The 24,030-nt window shown below is 37.1% G+C and overlaps 1 protein-coding gene across 2 annotated transcripts; it reads left to right on the forward strand.

The window, feature by feature from the left end:
• Positions 1 to 6: 6 nt before the first annotated feature.
• Positions 7 to 23,683, forward strand: RBM12 (RNA binding motif protein 12). 2 transcript variants are annotated; one of them, XM_072403644.1, is made up of 3 exons: positions 7 to 5,573; positions 7,689 to 9,907; positions 22,656 to 23,683. In XM_072403644.1, the coding sequence occupies exons 2-3, from the start codon at positions 7,711 to 7,713 to the stop codon at positions 22,682 to 22,684; spliced, it is 2,226 nt and encodes a 741-aa protein (XP_072259745.1). In that variant the 5' UTR covers positions 7 to 5,573; positions 7,689 to 7,710; the 3' UTR covers positions 22,685 to 23,683. The 2 variants fall into 2 exon arrangements, with proteins under 2 accessions (XP_072259745.1, XP_072259744.1); XM_072403643.1 differs by lacking the exon at positions 22,656 to 23,683 and having other exon boundaries at positions 530 to 5,573; positions 7,689 to 12,080.
• Positions 23,684 to 24,030: the final 347 nt, after the last annotated feature.

A 24,030-nucleotide genomic window follows, 5' to 3' on the forward strand; every position in this document is an offset into this window, starting at 1 on the left:
GCCCATGTCTGTGTCATGGCTGCCTATAGTCTGAGGTGCATGTAGGTATCTTTTTGTTAAATAGGGCAGCTTATCCTGATTACCAATGGCAGTGTGTTTTGTGTATGTATAGATGTGTAACTTGCTTCAGCAATTCTTGTGTGAACACACTGGCATCACCATTAATATGGTCTAGATACCATTTGCTTGTCCCTATGGAGTGGATACCTAGGCTGGCGAGGGGATTTACCATTTGTGTGTCACTATGGCGATGCTGCCTAGGCTGGTGAGGTGATTCACCATTTGCTTGTCTCTATGGTGATGCCACCTAGGCTGGCGAGGGGATTCACTATATGCTTGTCACTATGGCGATGCCACCTAGGCCTATGAGGGGTTTCACCATATGCTTGTCACTATGGCGATGCCACCTAGGTCAATTGCGATGGCTTCCTAGGCCGGCAAGGAGATTCTGCAGTTTTTGTTTTTTTTTTGGGGGGGGGTGTTAATGAAGCAAATTAAGGAGCCCCCATGGGACCCTATTGATGGCGGTGTCCTCCATGGCGGTCTTTTGACATTTTTTTTTTTTTTTCAAACTATTTGGCCAGAATGGTTCCAGAAATGCTGAATGGTGACCTCCAGCTTGTGATTCCCACAGCCTGTGTGTAATCATAGAGATTCACCTGCAAATTCCTCCTTCATTCACACTGACTTTTGCTGCATAGAAAACCTGTTATGAGTGTTTAATATTTGTGTCCATGGTGGGAACATTGTGGCTGTAGGCAAACTGGAAGATCTGTTTTGTAACCTGTTTTTTTTGTGTGTCAGCCATTGTTGCTGGCACATGGCCTGGCTGCCTGCAGTGTTGTCAGGGAAGGATGTGATGGCGGCAGGGAAGGATGTGATGGCGGCAGGGTCCCTTTATTGCCTAACTAACTCATAGTATATGGTGTTTGTTTTTTTTGTTCAGAAATGTTAAATTTGCTTCGTTCCAGCACCCTTGATATTCTTATACTGCTGTTTCCATATCCTGCCAGTATCCCCACATGGATGGCAGCTACAGACTCCCTGCTGTTCCCTTATTTCTTCTCATGTGGAAAAAGACTGCCTCTTATTAGGAACGAATGGGATTTTTCCGTTTGCATGCAGAATGATGGGGACTGGCATTGAGTGGTTGCAGCAGCTATGTGGCTCCATGTGCATCGCATGCTGAGGAACTGGCAAAAATGCAGAAAGGCGAGTATAGGACTTTGCAGATATGCTGAGGGTGGATAAGTGATATTAAACCAATCTTTCTTCGGTCACTGCAGATATTTTACATTCGAAAAATTCCTCAGCAAACCACCAAACAATCATATCCCATGCCCAAGTCCTTTAGCTATCTGCTGCTATCTAGTGGAGAAGTTGGGTAATTTCTCACGTTATAGCTAATGGTGGCACAGTGGTTGGGAATCTCTAAATCTAGAGTATGTGTATATTTATGTAAAGTATACCTTCAAGTTTGTATACCAAAGATATCCACTTCAGTTTTTCAGTGGTCTCTGCCATTAACATCACGCTGTCTTTTTCTGTTTTGTACCTTTGCATTGATCATTGGCTGGATTGGAATGATTCCATTCACTTGGATGTGCACAGGACTTGTTTTCCCCTGCCAACACTGTGCATACAAAGCAGCCTGGTGTGCAGTAATAGATTTATTGACAGCGATGGAAACCTATTTGGCAGAAGACAGATTCTTTGACTTCTGTCATACAAAAGCCAGCTTGTTAGTACTTTTTATTAGGCTGGGAATGTTTGGGATTATTATCCAGTATTTATATAGTGCTGACATATTACACAGCCAGTAGTCGTTTCATCAGCTGTCTCTCAAAAGGTTTCACAATCTAATCCCTACCATAATCATAAGTCATTAATACAGTCTGGGGTCAATTGTTGGGGCAAGCTAATTAACCTAACTGCATGTTTTTGGTGTACCCAAAAGAAACCCGGGAGAACCTGCAAACTCCCTGCCTGAGATCCTAGTATCCTGCCTGAAATCTAAACCTAGGACCAAGCGCTGCAAAGGAAAGAGTGCTAACCTCTAAGCCACTGCAGGGGGGTTCATGGTCAACACTAAGAGGGTTTATGCTGTACTAACTAGTAACTTGTTGCTGCATAACATGACTGGTCCCCTAAATGTTCTGCATTTAATAATATATCTGACATTTGAGTGAGATACTGTTGTCAAGTTTTACCTCAACAGTCCATCAAAAAGCTCCTTGTTGCCAGCTTCAGATGTGCAGAATAACAGCTTTTTGTTTTCTGTTCAGTTTCAGATGGATGCTGTTTATTTTTTGGGGGGTACAATTGTGGGGTATGGAAGTGCAGTGTGTGTGTATGTATGTATATATATATATATATTCTAAAAAAGCTCAAATGTAATGATTACGGAACCTGGAGCAAAGTGTCTTCAACTTCTCTCCTTTTGAATTTCTACTTATAGAACGGATTTTGTTGGCAGTATTTCAATTAAATATCAGTGTGGCAATTATGGGTAATGGTCTAGTTCAGAAGAGAAGATTACATACAGATTTGATAACTAGACTTATTGATGGTCATTTATTAGACACACTTGCCTATAGAATGAATGGAACTGTAGATTTAGCAGACGTTTTATATACACGCTTCATTGTTTTTATTTGGTAACATAATAGGAAGCCTTGCCTCCGCATTCAGCATTTCAGATTATATTTTAAGGTTTTCCAAGCCCGTACGGACACATTAGAGTTGCCAATGTCAACAAACCCTAGCCAAAGCTATAACGTTTTCATAATGGGTATACCGTTACACAGTCTAGTACAATTGTATTAGGCTGGGGTATCTTCTTCGCTTCTTGGGTGCATATTAATTTTTTTTATAAGCTAGAAATCTTTGTGGGTTGTATTTAGTGATAATTTGTTCTCTTCTCATTGCTAATCTCTTGATTCTTGCTCTCAAACCAGCCATTATTCACTTGTGAAGGTATCCTTGCCTTCTATAGAAGGGAACAAGAAGTGCTGATCAGTAATAGATTTTGATATGTATAGGATATCTATATAATAAAAGCACATATTTCAAGTGCAAAATGAATATACTGGCTCCTAAATGGATTGTTGTGCCTGGTACATATTTTTTTTTTTTTATTGCTATCAGACAAAGCACTCACATTAAGTCCTCTCCATGGTAAAAGAAAAAATCTGACATAGTTATTATGGCTATAACTGCTATTTTATTATTTGCTGCACTGGTGTTTTTAAAGCGTGAAAGCCTATCGCTACCTGGCAAGTGTGTTTGGCTTTGCTGGTTATACTTTAAATTAAACTGATTTATCTGGCACTGCAGAGGCTATGGTAATACATTATTTTATATATATAACAGACATTGAAATTCACAAGCACTTTGTAGCCCTGAGTGGTGTGTGCAGGTATTCTGATGATGGCTTATGGTGGGGTGTTTTCAGTGGTAGAAATTGCATGAAGAGTTGCATGGTAGAAATCATTGCCTGGCCTGGTAAATTCTTGCCAGTTTGGGTGACGTATTCTTCTCTATACTGCTGTCTGTGTTTTGTTCATTATATTTACTAAGGGTTCTAACTTGAGTGGTACATTGAGACTTGTAGTTTACTCACCAAATTGCTGGTTGACATCTGGTTATCATTTTTAATTATATTGGTATATTTTAGATTCAATATGACGTTCAAAATACTTTGCAATTACATCAGGGAATTTAAGTTGACATGCTTTTTGCTTGACAAGGCTTTGAAACTGTTATAAAGGCAAAATATGACAATGAAAAACCTGGGCATAAAACATTGCTATTACTTTTTTTGTAATCCTGATTTCATGTTAAGTTTGTCTTGCACATGGATTGCTTTCTGTAAAATCTGTCTTTTGGGTTATGCTATTAACATTTACAGACCAATTTTTTATTTTGCATGATTGAATTGTTTTGAATATTTTTTCTCATGGCATAGTTGACTAGTTCCTCTTTGAAACTACTTCTACAAAGCTACTTTACATAATTGTTTAGGTTTTATGTCCCAATATGTTGCTTTATAACTTTAGATATGTGAAACTGGCACAGCAAGTGCTGATTTGGAACCACAAAAATCGTCCGTGTTACTTTGTTTCATTTATCAGTAACTCTGCTTGAGCTAGCTGCAGTTTGTAGCCGTCATATTTTGCAGTTTTTGCAGTTTTAACAGGAAATGAATATTTTTTTTTTACTTCGATGTGTTTTCAGTAGAGAATTAAATATTTGATGGTGTTGATGTTGAGCTGTTTGTTTTGTGGTTTTTAAGTGGAGGCTTTTATTGTACGTGGTTATAAAGTCACAGACATTGTAGAAAGCTGAGCACTAGGCTGATAGAAGATCTAAATGCACACCTGCAATCATTAATAAAAACTATATATAAATTGTTTTTAAAATAATCTATTGAAAGTACTTACATTTGACTTGTTGTCAGCCTCTTGCAGTCTCTGTATAGCAGGTGTGAAGTGTGAAAGGAAGTAGCATCACAAGGAATCAATCAATATGTGATGATCACTGCTGATAGAAGGTGAATTAAGAGTAAGATTCACTTCATGAGTCCAGTACTTGTCCAGGTTGAGCTGGACAAAATAATGCTGGGTATCAGAATGAGTACATCTAGTGACAGAAAGTATCATGAGCCAGTATTGCCCATTGGAAATTGCAGCAAAACTGGTTTGTTTTATCAATTAATGGGCTTTTTATGTTTATCCAAAGTTTTGCTTTAATGGCTTTCATTTAAAAAATAACTTTAGACAGTCTTGTAAGTGGTTCTGGCAACTTCATTTCCCCTTAGGTGCAGAAAATACCATTGCTTTTCATTAGTGAAAATAAGAAATATGGGTAGGATACAGAATTTCCCAACCTTTCGGAAAACTACGTCTATATTACTATTTGCTTGATATTGGTGCTTAAAATATATTCAGGACAAGCTTTGTTATCATCTTTTTAGTATTTTACTCACCTTGTGTACATTTGTATTTAATGTACCATTCAAGCACTCTGATCTGTATTTAAAAAAGTACATAGTAAAGACATTCAAGCAGCTTGTCAATTCATTTGAAGAGAAGCACGTTTCTGAAGGTTGAATCCATTTTATTCAGGCTTAGCGTTACCTATTTTCATGTTTTAGTTTTTATGCCCTTGTTTCCCCCCCTCAAACATTACTGCTTGAGTTATTTAGCTACACACAATAATACAAAAAATATAACTGAAATAGGTATATATAAGTTATGCTCTTTTAGAATGTGGTGGGATTATGTTTTCTGATTCATTTGGACTTGTTGATAATCTACATTTGGTTATGTAGTTTTAATCTTACACAAAGGTATTTATCATGAAATGCCACCTGTTTGCTGTGAAAAAAAATGTAGGAGTAAATTGATAAACCTTTTTTTTCTTTTTGAGGATGCAGAATGCTTTATCTGAGAATGTCATATGCTGATTTTCATGCTTGCCTTAATTCATTTTTTTGCAGTCCATAAAGATTTTTTAGTTGCCTACAGGACTGACACCCAGCCTGATTAAGGAAATATCCGATTTAATTGCAGGTAAGCTTCTGGATCAAATAGAATACGTTTTTCCTGATGTTTGAATTGCAACATAAGATTTTCAGGCTTTTTAGACTCTTTCAATGCAACAGGATATAGTGTAAAAAATTATTAAACTTAGTTTATATTTTTATTTTGAACAATTGGTTATTTTAAAAAAAAGTTTCCCTGTTTCTAATTTCTCAGCATGCTGCTGACTCTGTCCCTCCTAAGAGGGCTTGAATTGTGTAAGCTCTGCTCAAAAAATGCAAGGCGAGAAAATGATTATGCCTGCAACAATGGCTCCTATGGAGAATTGCATCTTTGTAAATGATCATTGCTTTATTCTTTTGTTAAAACTGCCCACAGATAACAATAGCAAGCGATATCAAAAATGCCCAAAGCACAGATCTGCAAAAGCAAGGGGATCTCCATGCTTAGTGTTCCATCCAGCAAGAACAACATTGGGCTTGACATAACCTAATTTTAGACTAGCACTTGGAAACAGCAGTGTCTTACTTGTGCATGAGTGCTGCAACGTTTATTAAGTTTTGCATTTGGCAAAGTGCAGGTTTATTAAAAAAAATTGACTCAAAATTCTTTAGGAAATTATTTTACATCTTTTTGGTAGGTGTGTTGTACCCAAAAAACATTGCAATAGATAGCATTGGATAAATAATAGTCAATTAAACAATCAATGGAGCCAGACAAATTTTAAAGCTGCACTGTAATTTGTTTCCTAAGTGAGATCAAGAATAAGCCGTATATCACAAGATGTGATAGAGAATGGTCATCCCCATGACACACAATGCCGTGTAAATGTTCTCAATTATGTGTGCAGGATTCTCCTCCCTGTTCTAGGTTTTTTTTCTGAAAAGCAAAAATGCTGCATAATTATTTACAAAGAAATCTGCTAGGTTTTGTTACCTACACATGCTTTTTCATCAATATACATTTGTTACACATACTTCAGCCTGGGATTGACCATTTAAACGCTTGCCAAGACGCTATTTTGCTTATTAAACATTTTTCTCTATAATGTGTCCTCAAAGTGGCCCTGCCCCAAACAGTTTAGTAAATTTGAAGATGATAAAAATGCAGGCTTGTTTCTCATATAACACATGACTATGGCACAAAAATAAGACCTGCCCTGGTCTTGCTAACACTGCAATACACAGTAAATGGCACTGCAGTGAGCCAGCACACATAATGTGCTTTTCTGCAGCCCAGTGGTGTGAAAGGACCATTGGAATTTTTGTAGTCCGTATGCATTCAAAATGTTTGTTTCTGTTTAAAGCAATACCCTGCTAGGAATTTCAATTATAGCTTAGTGTTCAGATTTATTTCTTTAAAGACAAAAACATTTTTAGAGCTTTGTTTTTTATTAGTGTAAATCCAGCAAAAATGTGTGAGTGCAGAAAGTTTAGGTTTTCTGTCATTTTTATTATTGTTGTCCCCATTAGTTACAATGTTCCTGGAAAGGAAATGGAAAAGAAATGTGAACACTCCTGTACAGATCTACAATATTAAAAGCAGTTGTGGAAAGCAGGATGGTTTAAGAGCTTCTTCAATAGTTTTTGTGGTTTCAGCCCTTTATTTGCATTTCCCCTCGTTTCTTATTTCAACAAAAGCGGTCACCAGGACCGGACCTGGGAAAAAATCTCCCATAGAGGGGCACATAGAGAGGCTTTTTGAAACAAATACAAATTTAACATGGCTTATTTAATTTACTGAATAATAAGGTTGATTAGGAATTGAATAGTAGTATTGTAACGCCACTTTTTTAAATTAAATTATATAGCTGAAGTACATGCTGACTTTAGTAATCTAATAATATTTTATTAAAAATCCATATTATGGATCTCCTCTACTATATTATAGTGAAAAACATAACCTTTGATTCTACGTTTGGGTTTTTTTTTTTCCCCTCCAAATGTTACCCCTAAAATGTTTTAGTGCTTTAATGGTTGTCTGTGGGTTTTTGTCCAATATCTTTAAATGTAGCTGTTGGAGTGAAATTTATGTTTAACATGTTTCTGCACATATTTTTTTAACTGCAATGCACAACTTTTAGCCTGAAGGTGTAACTCTACAGATCTTGAGTCTGATGTGGACATTGCCTTTTTTTATCTGCAGGTGTTTGTTATTGCAGTGCAACATGGCTGTGGTCATCCGTTTGCAAGGTCTGCCTATAGTGGCTGGGACCATGGACATTCGTCACTTCTTCTCTGGATTAACCATTCCTGATGGTGGAGTACATATTGTAGGGGGTGAACAGGGTGAGGCTTTCATCGTATTTGCCACTGATGAAGATGCACGACTTGGCATGATGCGCACAGGTGGCACGATCAAAGGGTCAAAAGTTTCATTATTGTTGAGCAGTAAGACTGAAATGCAGAACATGATAGAACTTAGTCGTAGGCGTTTTGAAACTGCAAATGTTGATGTTCCGCCTGCAAGTTCTAACCGCCCTGGACCTCCACCAAATCCAGCAATGAGCAGTAGCTCTGTAATGAACCGGGTCAGTTTGCCAACAACTGTACCTAATTTTAGCAGCCCTTCCACAAGCACAGTTTCTACAGCTACCACTGTCCATGATAGCACTAAGAATGTAACAACATTTTCTACTGCCAATATTGGAAACGCTCCACCAAATTTGGGTGCAGCCTTTTGTAATCCATCATTTTCTACTTCTATGCCTAGTGTGACTCCTCAGCTGCCTGCTGTACCACCACCTCCTATTCCTCCAATGCCAACAATACCTACACTGCCACCAATGCCGTCTATACCTCCTATACCGGTACCCCCTCCTGTATCTGCATTACCTCCAGTGCCACCTGTCCCTCCAATACCACCTGTCCCACCAGTCCCACCCATGAATGCACTTCCTCCAATGTCTGGAATTCCACCTTTGAACCCACCACCAGTAGGAGTGGGACCCTTGCCTTCAGGAATGAATGGCTCAGGTTCACAAATTGGCAATAATATTAATGCACTATTTCTTGGTCCTGTCAATCCAATGCCTTTGAGTTCTCAGAATTCAGTCAAACATCCTCCTCCTTTGAATCATGATGATCCATATGTTTCACTTCATGACTTGCCTGTTCCAGTGTCAGAAGCAGATATAAAAGAGTTCTTTCATGGTTTACGTATAGATGGGGTCCTAATAATAAAAGATAACCTGGGCCGCTTCACTGGTAGTGCGCTAGTGAAACTGCTAACACCCCATGACACATTTGAAGCTTTGAAACGGAATAGAATGTTGATGGGACAGCGCTTTATTGAAGTCACCCCAGCATCTGAGAGACAGTGGGTGATGTCTGGTGGGAATGTTGTCAAATCAAGTGCAGGTCCCCATGGACCCTCCCATATTATGCAACAGTCGCATAGCAGATCTAAATCTCCCAGCACTCAGCAGCGTCCAAGGTCGAGATCCCCCCATGAGCACGGTTTTTGTGTTTTCCTGAAAGGACTCCCTTATGAAGCAGAAAACAAGCATGTCATTGATTTCTTTAAAAATTTGGACATTGTTGAAGATAGTATTTACATAGCTTACGGACCCAATGGAAAAGCAACCGGTGAAGGTTTCCTGGAATTTAGAAACGAGGCAGATTATAAAATTGCCCTAAACAAGCATAAGCAATATATGGGCAGTCGGTTTATTCAAGTTCACCCAATCAATAAGAGCCAAATGGTAGAAAAGATAGAAACGATTCGGAAAAAAATGCAGAGTTACAATTACATTGACCATAAAGATATGTCTCTTGATATGGGTTTGGATAAGCATTTGCCCAGGTTGTGGGCACATCTTTCAAATCTACCTTATAACATTGGTAGAAAAGATATATTTCAGTTCTTTCATTTAGAAGGAATTGGAGTTGAGGAAAATGGTGTACAAGTCCTGACAGATGGCAACGGTCAAGGCTTAGGACAAGCTCTTGTTCAGTTCAGGAGTGAAGATGATGCTCGTAAATCCGAGCGCTTGAATCGCAAGAAGCTCAATGGTAGAGATGCTTTTGTGCGTATTATTAATAACGAAGAGAGAAAAGAAATTGAAATCAATCCTCCTATTCAAGGACGAAAGGCGTTTAAAATGCAACATTATAGCAATTCTGTATCAGATGCACTGAGATCCAGTGGAGATGAATTTAGTTTCATGGGTAGTAACCTGAAAGAGAACAATGGTCAAAATTTTCCTTTCTCTAGCAAATTTAGTGGACCAAGTAGTGCCTTTGGTCCACCTGTTCCACCACCTGGACTGGGAAGTGGTTTCGTAGATACAAGGCCACCACCTCCAGGGTCTTCTAATGTCCCAAATTCACCACTTGACCCCCCAGGATTTGGAAGTGGTGCAGGTAATTTCAATGTTCCTCCCTCTAGTTTTGGAAATGGGCCCCCACCTTTTGGAAGTAGTCAATCAAGTGCAAATGCACCTCCTAACTTTAACACAGCACCTCCAAACTTAAGTGGTCCTGGGGTTTTAAATGCTCCTCCAGGGTTTGGACCAGGAAACCTTCAAATCGGTGGTCCTCCAGGTTTTGCTACTGCGTCTGGAAAACCAGGCCCAACAGTAATTAGAATTCAGAATATGCCTTTTACAGTTTCTGTAGATGAAATTTTGGATTTCTTTTATGGCTATCAATTGATTCCTGGCTCTGTGTGTTTAAAATATAGCGAGAAAGGTATGCCAACAGGTGAAGCCTTGGTGGCATTTGAATCCCGTGATGAAGCAATGGCGGCTGTGGTGGAATTAAATGATCGGCCAATAGGAGCAAGGAAAGTTAAGCTAGCTCTGGGTTAGAATATTGAAATCGGGAGGAAGCAAGTTGTTTATACTGTGACTGACAAATATACTTTTAGTTTACTGGGGGAGATTGCATCCTATTGTTTTACAAGGTTACTGATGTGTATTGAACAACTGTTGCTGCAAATAGTTTATATGCTTAAACAAATTGCTTAGGCATCTTTTGGTCAAATGGAAAGCAAGAGATTAACATGCTGTATTTTTCCCACCATTTTGACAGTGTTATTCTGGCAAGGCATAAAATAATAAATCATATTGTGTTCTCTTTTACCCCCAAATGAAGCTACTAAATTTGGTGTATTATTCAAATTTGTACAGAGTTTGCTTTGTTTTCCTTTTTTATTTCAATATTCCCTGTTGAAGTTTGCAAAAAATTAATTGATGAGAATTTCTACGTTGTATAGCTCTTTTTTGCCAACAGCTCTTGAAAGAATTTGTGAATACATATGTTTGCAATGCTTTTGAATTTGGAAAGTTAATACGTATTCAGCAGTTTCTGGAAATACAATTGAGAACAATCCTCCAATAAAAGAGGAAAGTGAGGTTTCATGCTGATCCCTAGCGCATTTTAGTATGACTTCCCTACAAAAATTTTCAAGTCAGCTGTGGCAACCATAATGTTTCCTTTTATTATACTGGTAGCTTGTAACCAACTGGTACTTGGGTATGCAGTGGTCGTAGAGATGTCGAATATAATTACTTTTTCTATAGCAAGATTTACGATTTAATGCTTTACAGTTGGGTCCTCAGTTGACTTTTTAACTGATCCTTGCCAAAATTAACAGTTTGCATGCATGTAAATAGTTTTCTTAATTTTGCTATGTAGATTGGTACCACTGGTTAATGAAAATCTGTGAGCCGGTGGCAAAGCTTTCATTTCCTTGGTTTGTAAAAAAAACAACAAAAAAAAACAAAAAAAAAAAAAGTTTAATGCAATCTTACTTTAGGAAGATGGCAATGCAGAAACTGAATATGTTTTTTGTTTTTTCGTTCAATACTGAAAGTATTGAAAAATGCTGAATGAAAAGGTGGTTGCTTTGCAGGATTCCCCTCCCGCTTTGTGCCTGTTTTTGCAATGCTTTCAACAATCCACAATAGATGTGCTACCCCAAGTTTGGCATCTGAATGCGGACTGTACATACCTGTTAAAGATTATATGTTCTGTTAATAAAGTATATGCCAATGTCAATGTGCAACTTGAAATTTTATACTTTGTGTAATGTGATTTGGGCTCTTTGTCCCAGGTATCTAGGAATATCGGACATTAGGTGTAGTATTGTGGAAATAGCCTAAAAAATACACTACGTTTGTATAGTTTGTAAAAGCACTGCCGTGCTCCATTTTGATGATTCGAGAGAATTTTTTTTTCATATGAGGAGAATTGTAAATGATGGTGTTTACCTAAATTTTTTTTTTTTTTTTTACAAAGCATTTTGTAATGCATGTATACTTATTTTAATTTGTGTTCCTTAGCTTTGTAATTCTGTTTTAAAGCAGCTTATAATTGTGGTTTCAGACGAAAGCTTGTACAAAATGTAAGCCTTACCAAAGTATGTGTGTATTTGAAACAGATGGAATTATTTTACTTTTTTTTTTTTCTTTAATGTCATATTTGCAATTGTAATAGTTCAGCTTGTTTTGGTTAAAACATTTTCACACTTTTATGAAAATGTATTTTCCTAAAGAATTGTCTTAAATGTTAAGGTAATAAAGAAAAAAAACAAGATATTGTGGATTGTTTGCATTTAAAAGCATGAATTAAAATGTGTATTTTGTCCTTGATGTTGACATGGAGTGTAATACTGCTTAGCAAGCAGATAAAGGTAAAATATTGGTTTGTGTGTGTTTTTTTTTTTTTTTTTTTTTTTTTTTTTTTTTTTTTTTTTTTTTTTTTTTTTAGGCTTCATCTGGGCTTTGTTGGGCTTTGCATTTTGAGGCCTCAAAGCCATTGTTCAGGCTTGGATCATGCTTATGGTAATCTTCAGCTTTTTCACATTGCCTTCCAGGATGATATACAAGCTATTAACTGCAAATTCAGCTGTTGTTTATAACCGTTGCAGATTGACAATCCAGAGTTTTCAACACTTTAAAAAGATATTGCAATGCTTTTTCTATTTTAAATCGGAGTGTGGTTATTCACATGCTGATAAATACAACACAGAATGTTTGTCTATATCGAAGCCATTACATGCAGCCCACCAGAAGAGTACCTTTCTCTGATGTCTTGTGTGAGGACTTTGAAAAATAAAGTTTTCTGTTTATGTAAGAAGAATGTTTTATGGAACACATGCCTATGTTTGATGCACTTTTTAAAAGTAAAGTATTGTGCACATGGAAAATATAACCTTTTACGTCATCTCTGCCTTTCTTGGTGGTAGAGCCTTAGTATTCTGGATTTTTCATGTTGAAGTACGTTTGTCTTGCCAACCAAATGTTTGCTTCATGTTGGCTTATTGCAACTCTGTCAGTATTGGGTCTGATGTAAAGGCCACGTGTAAATAGAGAGGATATACAGTTGTGTGAAAGTTTGCACACTCCATGGAAATTGTTCTACATATTTGAAAACATAGACATATAAGGCGATAAAGTTAGGTAAAACATCCTGACATGCTGCCCTTTTGCCATAACAATAATGTTTGGTACCAACATATTATTCCAGAAGGCCTGACCCTTTGCCCATATGTTCAATGGCAAACTAGTCCTTCTTTAGTGTGTGATTGCAAATACTTTCTCTTGTCATATCTCCAGTGCCAGTTAAATCAGTGCAGTTTATTTCTTGTAGATGCATGTTATTTGACTCCAACCATTGCAAACCTTGCCAACTGCACAGTGGCGAAAATTCAAATTTTGGCTTTTTGGAGACTTTAGCATCAAAGTGTCAGCATTGGGCTACATTTCTTGGGTTGGCCAGTCTTGAATAAATTGGAAGTTGTATGAAATCTACATCTGCTTTTAAATATTTTATTCTTACATTGAATGATTTATTTTAATTAGACCTTTTTACATCCTTCGCCAGGCCCTTTTAATAATTATCTTTTTATTTGAGGGCCTTTCAGAGCCCTCTGGATTTTGGCATGATGACGCAATACACATCAATAGCAAAGTGAACACCAGACCTCGAATAGCTGATTTTTAAATGAAAGTTTAAAGTTTACCAGGTTTGGATAAACTTTGCACATTTTCCATGGAATGTACTTTTTCTCATGATTGTACGTGTACCTTTCTGACAGAACATCTCATAAAATAAAGATCTGCAACACACCAGAGTTACAGAACGAAGGCCTCAAGAAAGGTAATATAGATTCTCTTAACAGGCATTCTTTACTTTAATTTGGACCCTTTAGAGGCAAGGTCACTTTATATCAGACATCATCAAGAATACTTCTAGTGTTGGAGGCCAAGCTATTTCAACACATTAAGCAGTCTCAAGCATTTAACTGAAAGTTGCTACAAAGCTGAACTCTTCCCTGACGCTAACTTTTTTTGTAAAGAGAAAGGTGTGGCCTTTGGTATCTTTATGTATTAATTCAATTTAATCCTTACACAATTTATTTCTTTCCTAGAAGCCTAGACGTGCCTGACATAAACAGTATTCAAATGAAAGAGGTTGTTATTGGTACTACCAGTTTAAGGTATATTGGGATGGTTTTAATGTTTACAGTTGCATATAAATATTCTTAAGTGGAACATTAGTAAAAAAAAAAACCTTGAGATTTCTTTAAAAGGACATTGACAGACCTAAAGGTATTTTCATTGAAAGCCTACTAAAACAATTGAACGTTTCTGCCTTCTCCCTTCAATGTTTGCTTTGTGTATAAAATAATTTATTGAAGATGAAAGGGTTTTTTAGCAGACGTGAAAAAATGTTCATATATATTTGAACTTGAATGGAACTTGATTGCAATTTCTACTGATTTGGTTGTGATGTCAAGCTGCTCTTCAAATGAAGCCATTATGATTGAGGAGAGCATTAGAAGGTATCTTGAAGCATGCTATTATACTTCTTGTGGGACATGTCATGTTTTTATGTGGTAATGTATGTATGCACATTTCAATGTCAGATTTAGGTTGTGAAAAAATGGTCCATCTATTAAAGAAATCAACCATTGCCATTAACATTCATAGGCTGTAAATCCGTTTGCAACATAAGTATGAACAGCATATTTTCACAGTTTATAAGTGCTCAAGTTGGAATGTATACAGGTACACATTCTCCTGTGGCATTGTATGGCTGTGGAGTTAAATATTGTAAACTGAGATTTCTCTGGAAATGCCAGACTGTTTTAAGAAGCTGGTGAACATGATGGAAACTGATGGTGTCTACTCAGAAGCCATGGAGATTTGCACCTTAGGGCATGGCTGCTTGGATTGCTGTTTGCTGCACAGAACAGCTGCTGATCTGCTTGAAAACTGGAACAACAGCTGCTGATTTGCCAGACACTATTGAATGGTATTTTGCAAATTTTTGTCTACAGGACGTTTGACTAGAAAATGTAATTTGCCAGTAATGACACAAGGTACAATTGTAGATCAGTGTTTCTCGTAGTTTGTTTTTTTATTTTTTATCGGGGGTGGGGTCTTGAAAATAAGTCTCAGGTCTTGGAACACCCCTGCTATAATTACTTTATTCACAACTCCCAGTACATTAGTTTGGTGTTCTCACCTGAGAGGCACAAATTGCTCAAGAAACTCCTAGCAACATCTGGAGGACCCCCAGGGTTCCACAAAACCCAGGTTGAGGACTCTGTTCTAGGTAAACTGAATGTTTTCTATACCACCCATAGTATAGTATATAACTTAGCACTTGTGGCTTTTAGGAAAATGATCAGGATACATTTTACCAAAATATAAACCAAATCTTTTCTAGTCCCCTAAATTTTTGGTAAGGTGAACCAGTTGCTTTTATTTAATAGCTAACTGCATGAATTTTATTCTCACTTGAGTTCAGTATGTAAACATTTCATATTTTCTTTTCTAAGGCTAACACTGAACATTTGCTGTCAAGCTGAAAATTGATACTCGTTTAACAAGGTTGCAAAGATAAATAAAAATTTGCAGCTTAAACTGAATAATGCAAAAATTCAAAGTTGAACCTAATCAAATTTAGTGTGGGAAGTAACCAACCTGTTTAGTAATTCAGAAACTAAAGCTAAACAAACAATTTAATATAGACAATTGTATCAGCAAAAGTTAGTGATCTATTGCAAAGTGCTTTTTACAATACATTCAAAATCATTGGGTAACTTTGCCTCTGCACGTTTTTCATGGTGGTTGCTAATTAGGTGTTTTGCCTGATATCGGGTAACATTGTTAAAACACAATGAAAGTAACCATCAAGCAAGCTGTTTGGAGATTGCCAGAGCCAGCTTGGCATATGCCATCCTTTTCCTTACTCCCTGCTTTTACCCATGGTGTGTACAGGTGAGGATGGTGCAGAAGCATCTTAAGGCATTTAGCATCCTATTTAATGTACAGTGCTGCATAATATATTGGCGCTATATAAATCCTGTATTAATATTAATAATCATCATTTCCATGATTTTTCCAGAAGAGTTGTGGAAGCTAGGAAGTGATGAAGAATATATTCTAACCCTTTTCATGCAGTAATTTAGATCAGAGGTTTATTGATTTTAAATGCAAGGTCTGTTGTAGGTAGTAGTAAGGGATAAAATGTTCAGGCTGTGTTAATTAACAAATATTAGGATTAGGAAGGAGTGTTGTTTAATGGGTTAGTACCCAGAGTTGAGTGCTTTTTATTTGGAGATACTTATAAAATGCATGTAAAATATATAGCTATATTACCTTAACAGTCCAATTTTGCTGAGTTGTTTGAAAGTGCTAGAATGTGGGCAGACTAGTTCTAACTAGGAAATGTATTATAGGGAAGAAAATGTTACCAATGGGAAGAAACTTGATAAACACAAATATTGCTAATCTCTGCAGAAAACCTATACTACACCCTGCCAGCAGTAGTGATTACAGTATGATGAATGTACCAAAATTAGAGATTGTTATAGCAGAATACATTTGTCAATACAACAGTGTGTATGATGCAGTTCATACATAGCTATATCTCAAACCACACACCTAGAAACCTGTGCTTTAAGGCCAGAACAGACTAGACACCTACTAGGGACACCTAAAGTAGAAACTGATTAAGCTGCCAGCACGTTTAGTGGAAATAATTGGAAACCATACAGTGCCTGTGCACTATGTGTAATGTGAGCTACAATTCATTAGGCTTACAAGAGCAGTATATACTATACTCAAATATAAACCAGGTTTCTGGGGAAAAAAAGCAGGAAAAATACCTGCTACCCTATGTAGTAAAATAACATCATATACGGTTTATATCAATAGTTCTACTACAACTTTAATTGTTTTGTCCAGTAGAAGTAGGAGATTGCTTCATCCAACTGTGCTGCTGACGTCATCTTTAATAAAAGGAAACAAAACAAAAAAAAGTAGTCCCTAAGGGACTTTATCTCCCATCCCAAATTGTACACATAGTCTATGCCCCAGCTTTCACAAAATGAGGGATACCCTATTTCTCCTAGCGTCATTTACCCCAAATGACTACAATGACTTTAGACTTTATGAATTTAGGGTGTTATGGCACAATGTCCAGAAGGCACATCACCCGTCATTGGTAGTATACCGTTGCTGGCATAAGCACTTCAGTTATGCATGCTTAGTAAGATCTGTTCAACCTGGAAATGAGCAGGTCTTCCTTGGATCGGTGTCATGCAACCAGAGAACTTCAAAAAAGGTAAGCATGAAGACCGCAATATATATGAAAACAGTGTGGGACCACTAATAAATATTGAATGAATCATTCATTATTAAACACATATTTCAGATATGGATACGCAAAAAATGGGAATTGCTGAGTTAATTTGGTGGTAACTCTAAAGTAACATGAAGTGTAGAAAGAACCAATAATCCTGCAAAGTAATGTAACTTCTCAATCTCCGGTGTTTTATACAATTAAAGCTTTGTTTATGAGCCATCACCATTTGGTATGTAGCATTTTGCTTCTTGTCAGACATCTGCAGTGCTCAACCCAGAAATTTTTTTAAGCCGGGTGGGAAGAAATTGTAGCTGGGTGTCAGCCCATGTATTGTGACCAAACTCTTTAGTAACCACCCAAAAACAGCCGGGTGGGTGCTGAAAAGTGCCGGGTGGTGCACTCAGCTAAAAGGGCCTGGGGGGAACCCTGATCTTTTATAGTCGAAAGCATTTGCAGTGGCTCTGTGAAATCTGTGGTGGTACTTACTGAATTCTGTAGTGTGCCAGTCATCTCTTAGCACATTTACAAAAAAGAGTGAAATTTTGAGGACTCACACATTTGGGATATGTTGACATTGATGTAATGTAATCAATGTTTCTTAGTTGTGAGTAAAGGTTAGCAATTGTATTTTAATTCCTTGCTATCTAGGTTAGAGACATTTCACTTTATTAAGGGCTTGTTCACACCACCATGCCCCACACTGACACACAAATTCACCTATAGTGCACCTCCATGCATGATGGGTGCTTTGGGGAGGGGGGTGGGGTTGCATTGTTGGTTGGATTTTTTTTTCTCTACTTTGGGACACGTTTAAAATGGGCAGCTGCAGTATAACATTATGAAAAGTATGTTCATGTTATGAGAACATTCAGATGGGGCACCTGAACCATGCAGAGGAATTACTTAAATCACTTGCTTGGATAACCACAAAACATACAGATATGTTTTATTACTGACTTGCCAAAGCTAAACATATGCCTTTAAGAATGGAAACCACCTAAAAATAATGTTACTTGCCAGCAAAAAGGCTGCAAACAATTTCAAACGTGAATCAATTTAGAGATGTTTGCGCACCCTGAATGCAAGGTGATTGTGATCAGTCTGAGCTTTTTGGAATTCCTGGTACCAGCAAAATTTTCCTTTGTTCTATACATTCCGGTTGGTAGTTGATGGCCTGCCATAAAGGCCAGGTGGACTAGGCTGCAGGTATGTGCAGGAATCTGTCAACAGCCTTTTCTTATTTGCAACAGAGCCTTTCAAAAAATATTGGTCCACCTTTTATTTTATTTTTTTTATGTATATTTTTAAAAAGATTTTAATAAACAAAGAAAAAAGGGACATGATATCAAACAAAAAAAGTAGAAAACAGGAAAACAATCCTTACTATGTATTCAACCCATACTATTGTATTAAAGTTAACAAAAGATAAACAAATTTGATTGGAGCATACTACCCAAAAATGAGGTTATCACATCTTTTACATTACCAGCTTTATTGAATCTGAAATGGACAGTGAACGTTGTATCTTCATGGGCCCAGGTCCACCTTTATATATTGCAGGTGTTGGTGAATTCTGATGAGCACACTAAACTTCCCAAACTCTGACTGTGATCTCTTGCCATTTAACAGTTGTGTTTCTCAATGGATTTTTGCCTTTCCTTTTAATGGAAAGGAATGTTGTCACTTTCAAAGTGCAGTCCAAAGCCTGAACAAATCAATTTGGTAATGCCTACAGGAACTGGATAGAGCTGGGTGCTCTTGTGGAATATTGGTGTTCAAGTGATTAGATAAAACTTGCATTAATTATCCTGTGGGCATCAACCTCTTAAGAAGTCGTTAACTTGCTTTGTCTGATTTCCCATTCCACCCTAATGCTAGGCAGCAAAAAAAAAGGCTACACTGATCTGTTTACAGGTTTTAGTTCAATTTGTTTGCAATAGATGAGCACACATCTGAGTAAAGTGGTTCCTTATTCCAAGCTATTGAAATTCTCAACTATGGGATTTACAGTAATGTACACAGAAAGAACTCAAGGCTCCCTTGTAGCGGACTCTCATCAAGTACAGCATTACACTAGAACCTCAGACATCTTTGCAAGGAGGAAGATTTCAAGTGTGTCTTGTACCTGATCTGTTTGAAACTAGCATATCAGATTGGTACATCTAGGCAGGTAAAAGTAAAACAAAACCATTTGAAGATATTTGTATTATTTAGAAGCCCTCCATTTGTTTTTTGTTTTTTTTTTTATAAAGGATCCATAGATAAAACTTCATATGTATTTCAGTGCTACTACTATATTTTTCTTACCCTCAAACTTGTGGAATCCCAGATTTTCTACTGACATGCCAGTGTATTACGTTTGTCTGCCAGAAAGTCATGTAAAGAGGACCTGTGCTGTAACGGCTTATTGCCTGTAAGCATTATGTTATTATTTTCCCTATTGAATTAGCATACATTGTTCCACATTTTGCTTCTGTGTGGAGGCAGACATGTTGGTAGAAGAGCAGAGCTTTGCTTCCTCATGTCAGAGCACATCCTATTAATAATAAACAGGATTTATATAGCGCCAACATATTACGCAGCGCTGTACATTAAATGGAAGTTGCAAATGACAGATACAGTGATACAGGAGGAGGCAGGGACCCTGTCCTAAAGAGATTGCAATCTAAGTGGTGGGGGGAAAGTAGCACACAATGGGAGGGGAGAGATAAATAGTGGTAACACGGCAGAAGAGGTTGAATAACCATAGAGAATATGAAGAGGCTTTTATATTGCCTTTTAGCAGAGCAAGATGAGTAGCATACTGCAGCTATACAGAACAGGAGTGCCAAGGAACGGTAAGTGCCCCACTATTTTTCAGGAAGAGTTTAAGACAAACTAATTTCATTCTGACTTAAACACAAGTTTTTTTATCATTGAAATAAAGTCCACTAAGACCTAGGATGAAACTTCTTTGGAGAATACAAATCGGCACACTTTGGTTTGGCAATCAACTAAATGGGATGTTCATGTAGCCCAAAAATCCTTTTCTTTTTGTCTTGCATAATGCATTGAGTTTAGACCTAACAATCTGCCCACTGCAGCAATTTATAATGAACAAGTGGCATACATTTTCCTTGAAGCTGAATTTGACTCTTACCACCTCACCGCCTTTTTTAGTAAATGAGTTCAATGATTGCTTTAAAGGGGAGGTAGAAAAGACTTGGCTGGTGTAATACTTTTGGCATGCAGTATTTTATTGATTTTGTTTTTAAAGCAGGTTACAGTATAGGGTAGGAGCCCTTTTAATGTCCTGTAGACTTTATGATGGTCAGACTAAGTCCAGTGTTTGTATAGAGTACTTTGATCAGTGCTCCATAGTTGGTGTCTATAAAAGTAATAATGCACTGCCATCAGTGGTAAAAATAATGACCCGTCGCTGCTGTTATTGGTGGGAAATGTGCTTGTTGTTGAAACTGGTAGAAGCAATTATACGCCATGTGTCTGTAGGAAGTATCTAGCGGTAGCTAGTCACAATCAACTCGGCTTGTTCTTGTAATGTTGACATTTTAGTTGAATGGAAGTCTGGTTCAATAGTACTATTAATGGATAAACGATGACCTGGATCAATAGGTAGCCTACCAAATAGTGGTGGTAATTGAGGTTGGTGATGGGAACGGTGCTGAATGGCGGGATAATTAGCGCAGTATAATATGTTGGCCCTATATAAATCCTGTTTATTAATAATAATAATAATAATAATAATGCCAAGCAAAAGGTTTTAGGACCACTGATATAGATCCATGTCTTTCATTTTCATGACCATTCTACAACTCAGGGCATTAAAGCTTTCTGGATTAGTAATAGACTTATGCTTTTTTGGCAACCCGGTTAAAGTAATATTCTGCCCTTACCTAAATAACATGTAGTACTTTCTAACAATATGGATGTCTTCCCCATTGATAGGATATTATGTACACCCTGCAGTAAGTGTAGGAGCACTTCCAGCTATAATTTCCACTGCCAGGGTTTAGAGCTACCAAATATTCTATTCCGCTTATAAACTACTCAGTGGTATATATTTAACAAAACCCCAGTCCTCAGAAATCCAATTTCTCCCCTATTGGTTGTCATTTTTTTTAATTTGTAAAGTATTGAGAAGAATCCAAGCTTGAACATCCAACATTTCTGTCCTTCCTCTGCATTCATGTGTCGCTACTCTCTGCAAATTGGGGGCCAGAGGGAGTTTTGAGAATCGAGGGCAAAGCTGCTGACTCTTGATAAAGTAAAGATTATTGTATCTAATATTATTGGGTTTATGAGCGCTATATTGCATGTTTGGGAAAGGAACTTAAGGACTTTTTTTTTTTTTGTTTCAAACCACTGATGAAGATGGTACTATTGTGTAACATGCTTGGAAAATATCACGTCAAAATATTAGCGAACTACATTTGTGGTGATCATTACTGACCAAAGAAAAAAAAATAAGTTTGTGTGGAGTCTTCTATGGGGAAAGTCCAACTGTTGAATGCTGGCTTACACATTTTCTAAGTCTGTCTTTTTATGTATTTAGTTTGATTTGCTTTCTTTTTTTATGCATGCCTATATCCTGGTATCCTAAAATTATTTAGATTGCTGTTTGTGTGTGCGCCTCAGTTCTTACATCTCTGCCCTCAAACGTTGTGCTATCAGTTGACAAAATATTCTAATTGAATCTGCAGTATACAAATGTAAGATCATAGAGTATAAGTATAATATGGGACATGTATCTAGATGTGTCTTTAAACCATCTAAAGGTTCCTCTGGGTGCATGATGGCAAGTAGTACTTCTACTTGTAAGTTTTGGGAATCTGTGGTTGTATTCATGGGTGTGTGAGATGATGAATTGAATCTACTTGAGTATAAATTGATTTGGCTATTTTAGTTTTGTGTATGAAGTACCCTCACATCCTTATTGTTCCTTTTTGTCTATTTCATGTAAAGACTCTCATCTACTCCATGGGGGACACTAAGGCTTTAGTTCAGGATATGTTCGCTGACCTCTAGGTGACCATGTCAGTGACTTGAGATTCTAACATCAGGGAAACCTGTCATACCAAATAAAACACATTGTCGTTGTATCTTTATAGTATTACAACAGTTGGTTATTAGGAATGATAGAATGGAAGAACAAAAATAACTCTTTAAAAGCCAAATGATGTGTTTCTTACCATTTGAGTCCCATTAAAGAGATTACCCAGTGTCCTTTAGACACCAGAAAGGAGGAGAACTCTTGAAAATTAGAGAAACATTTTATAGACTGTGGTCGCCAAAACAAGTGTTCCCCTTTAAGGGTTTTTCTTTTCTTCCTATTATGTGACTACTCAAAATATTTAAATCCACATCACTTGATAAAGACACACACAACAGGTTTTAGCATTCCACCACTCTTTTTACCACGAAAGAAAATACATTTCCTATATACAATACTCTGTTTAGTGTGGTACTTTTATGGTAGAAATTGACTTTTTTTTCCCTGTATTTTTAATAGGGAGGAGTGTGTCGGAGAACTTCCACTAGCATGGAGAGATGATGGTAAGTTTGTATAACAGACAACAGCTGGACGCTAACGCTGGTATTCTCTGCAAACAGTGGGAGACTCCCCACCACCATTGTGCTTTTCCCACCAACCTTTCTGACCTGATACAAAAATACACCCCTAGCCATCTGCTCCTCCAATGAATTCCTCTTTCAAAACTTCCTGACATACACTACTCCAAGATATCTGTAAGGCGGCTCCGACTCTGTGTAACTCTTCCCCATCTTATTAGGTGTTTTCTTAGTTTCTTTTTCTTACTCTTACACTTAAAAGAGCCTTTAAAACCCATCTTTTCAAACTCATTTTCATATCTTCTGTCTCACTACTACCTACCATTACAAATCCCCCGCCTTCCACATTGTGTGCTTCTTCCCCAGCTCTTAGATTGTAAGCTGTTCTGGGCAGGGTCCTCTCCTCCTCCTGTGTCATTCTTTGTGTCTGTCTGTCATTTGCCACCCCCATTTAATGCACAGGGATGTGTAATATGTATATAGCCGCCTTATAAAAAAAGTTGATTACTAATATTACACAAGATGATGTCGTCTGAAAATCTTATGGAAGAAATTCATATCCGGAATGTGAACATTGCAGGTATTAACCCCAAAGTTGCCAGAAATACAATATTTTTAACTCTACAGAGTGCCCCCCATGTTCTAATGTTCATCACAATGATGCCCTTCTTGCAGCCTGTTTTTCTGGTAACATTTCTGCCATCTAGAGGAGTAAATGGGGATTACAACTTCATATTGCTACATTTAGATTTTTTATTTCTAACAATCTTTTCTGCTCATTGCATTAAACAAAATGTTTTAGATCAAACATTTGTACTTTTCCTTTTAGAGGGCTATTTTTTTTTTTTTTTTATTGCACCATACTTTTGTCTAAAAATGTTTTTACGTATTGCAAAGAAATAAAATCTAGAGAAAAAAGATTCTGCTTGAAAAAACTTTAAATAAAAAAAGATATTTAAGACTGTATAACTGTCTCCTGGTTTACTCTGTGGTTACTCTTGACCTTTGGTGGTTTTCTGGTTATTGCCAAAAGTTCAATTCATGTCTCTCACACACACACCCATACCCCCTATTGTTTTTAACCTAGTGCTGGAAACTTGGGCTAACACAAGTAGCAACCAGACACAACACACACAGATTCAATCAGCATTGCCACTGATGGACCTTGGTGATGTCTATGTACTTTCCAAAAGGCACCCCCCCCCCCAACCATTAAAAAATCTATATATTTAAAAAAAAATACATATTATACTCCTACTAATATATATACTGTAAAATAAATGTTCTTGAAAATAATGTACTGCTTTTACACATTT

Source organism: Pyxicephalus adspersus, chromosome 3 (assembly GCF_032062135.1).
Source record: "Pyxicephalus adspersus chromosome 3, UCB_Pads_2.0, whole genome shotgun sequence".
Taxonomy (NCBI): Eukaryota; Metazoa; Chordata; class Amphibia; order Anura; family Pyxicephalidae; genus Pyxicephalus; species Pyxicephalus adspersus.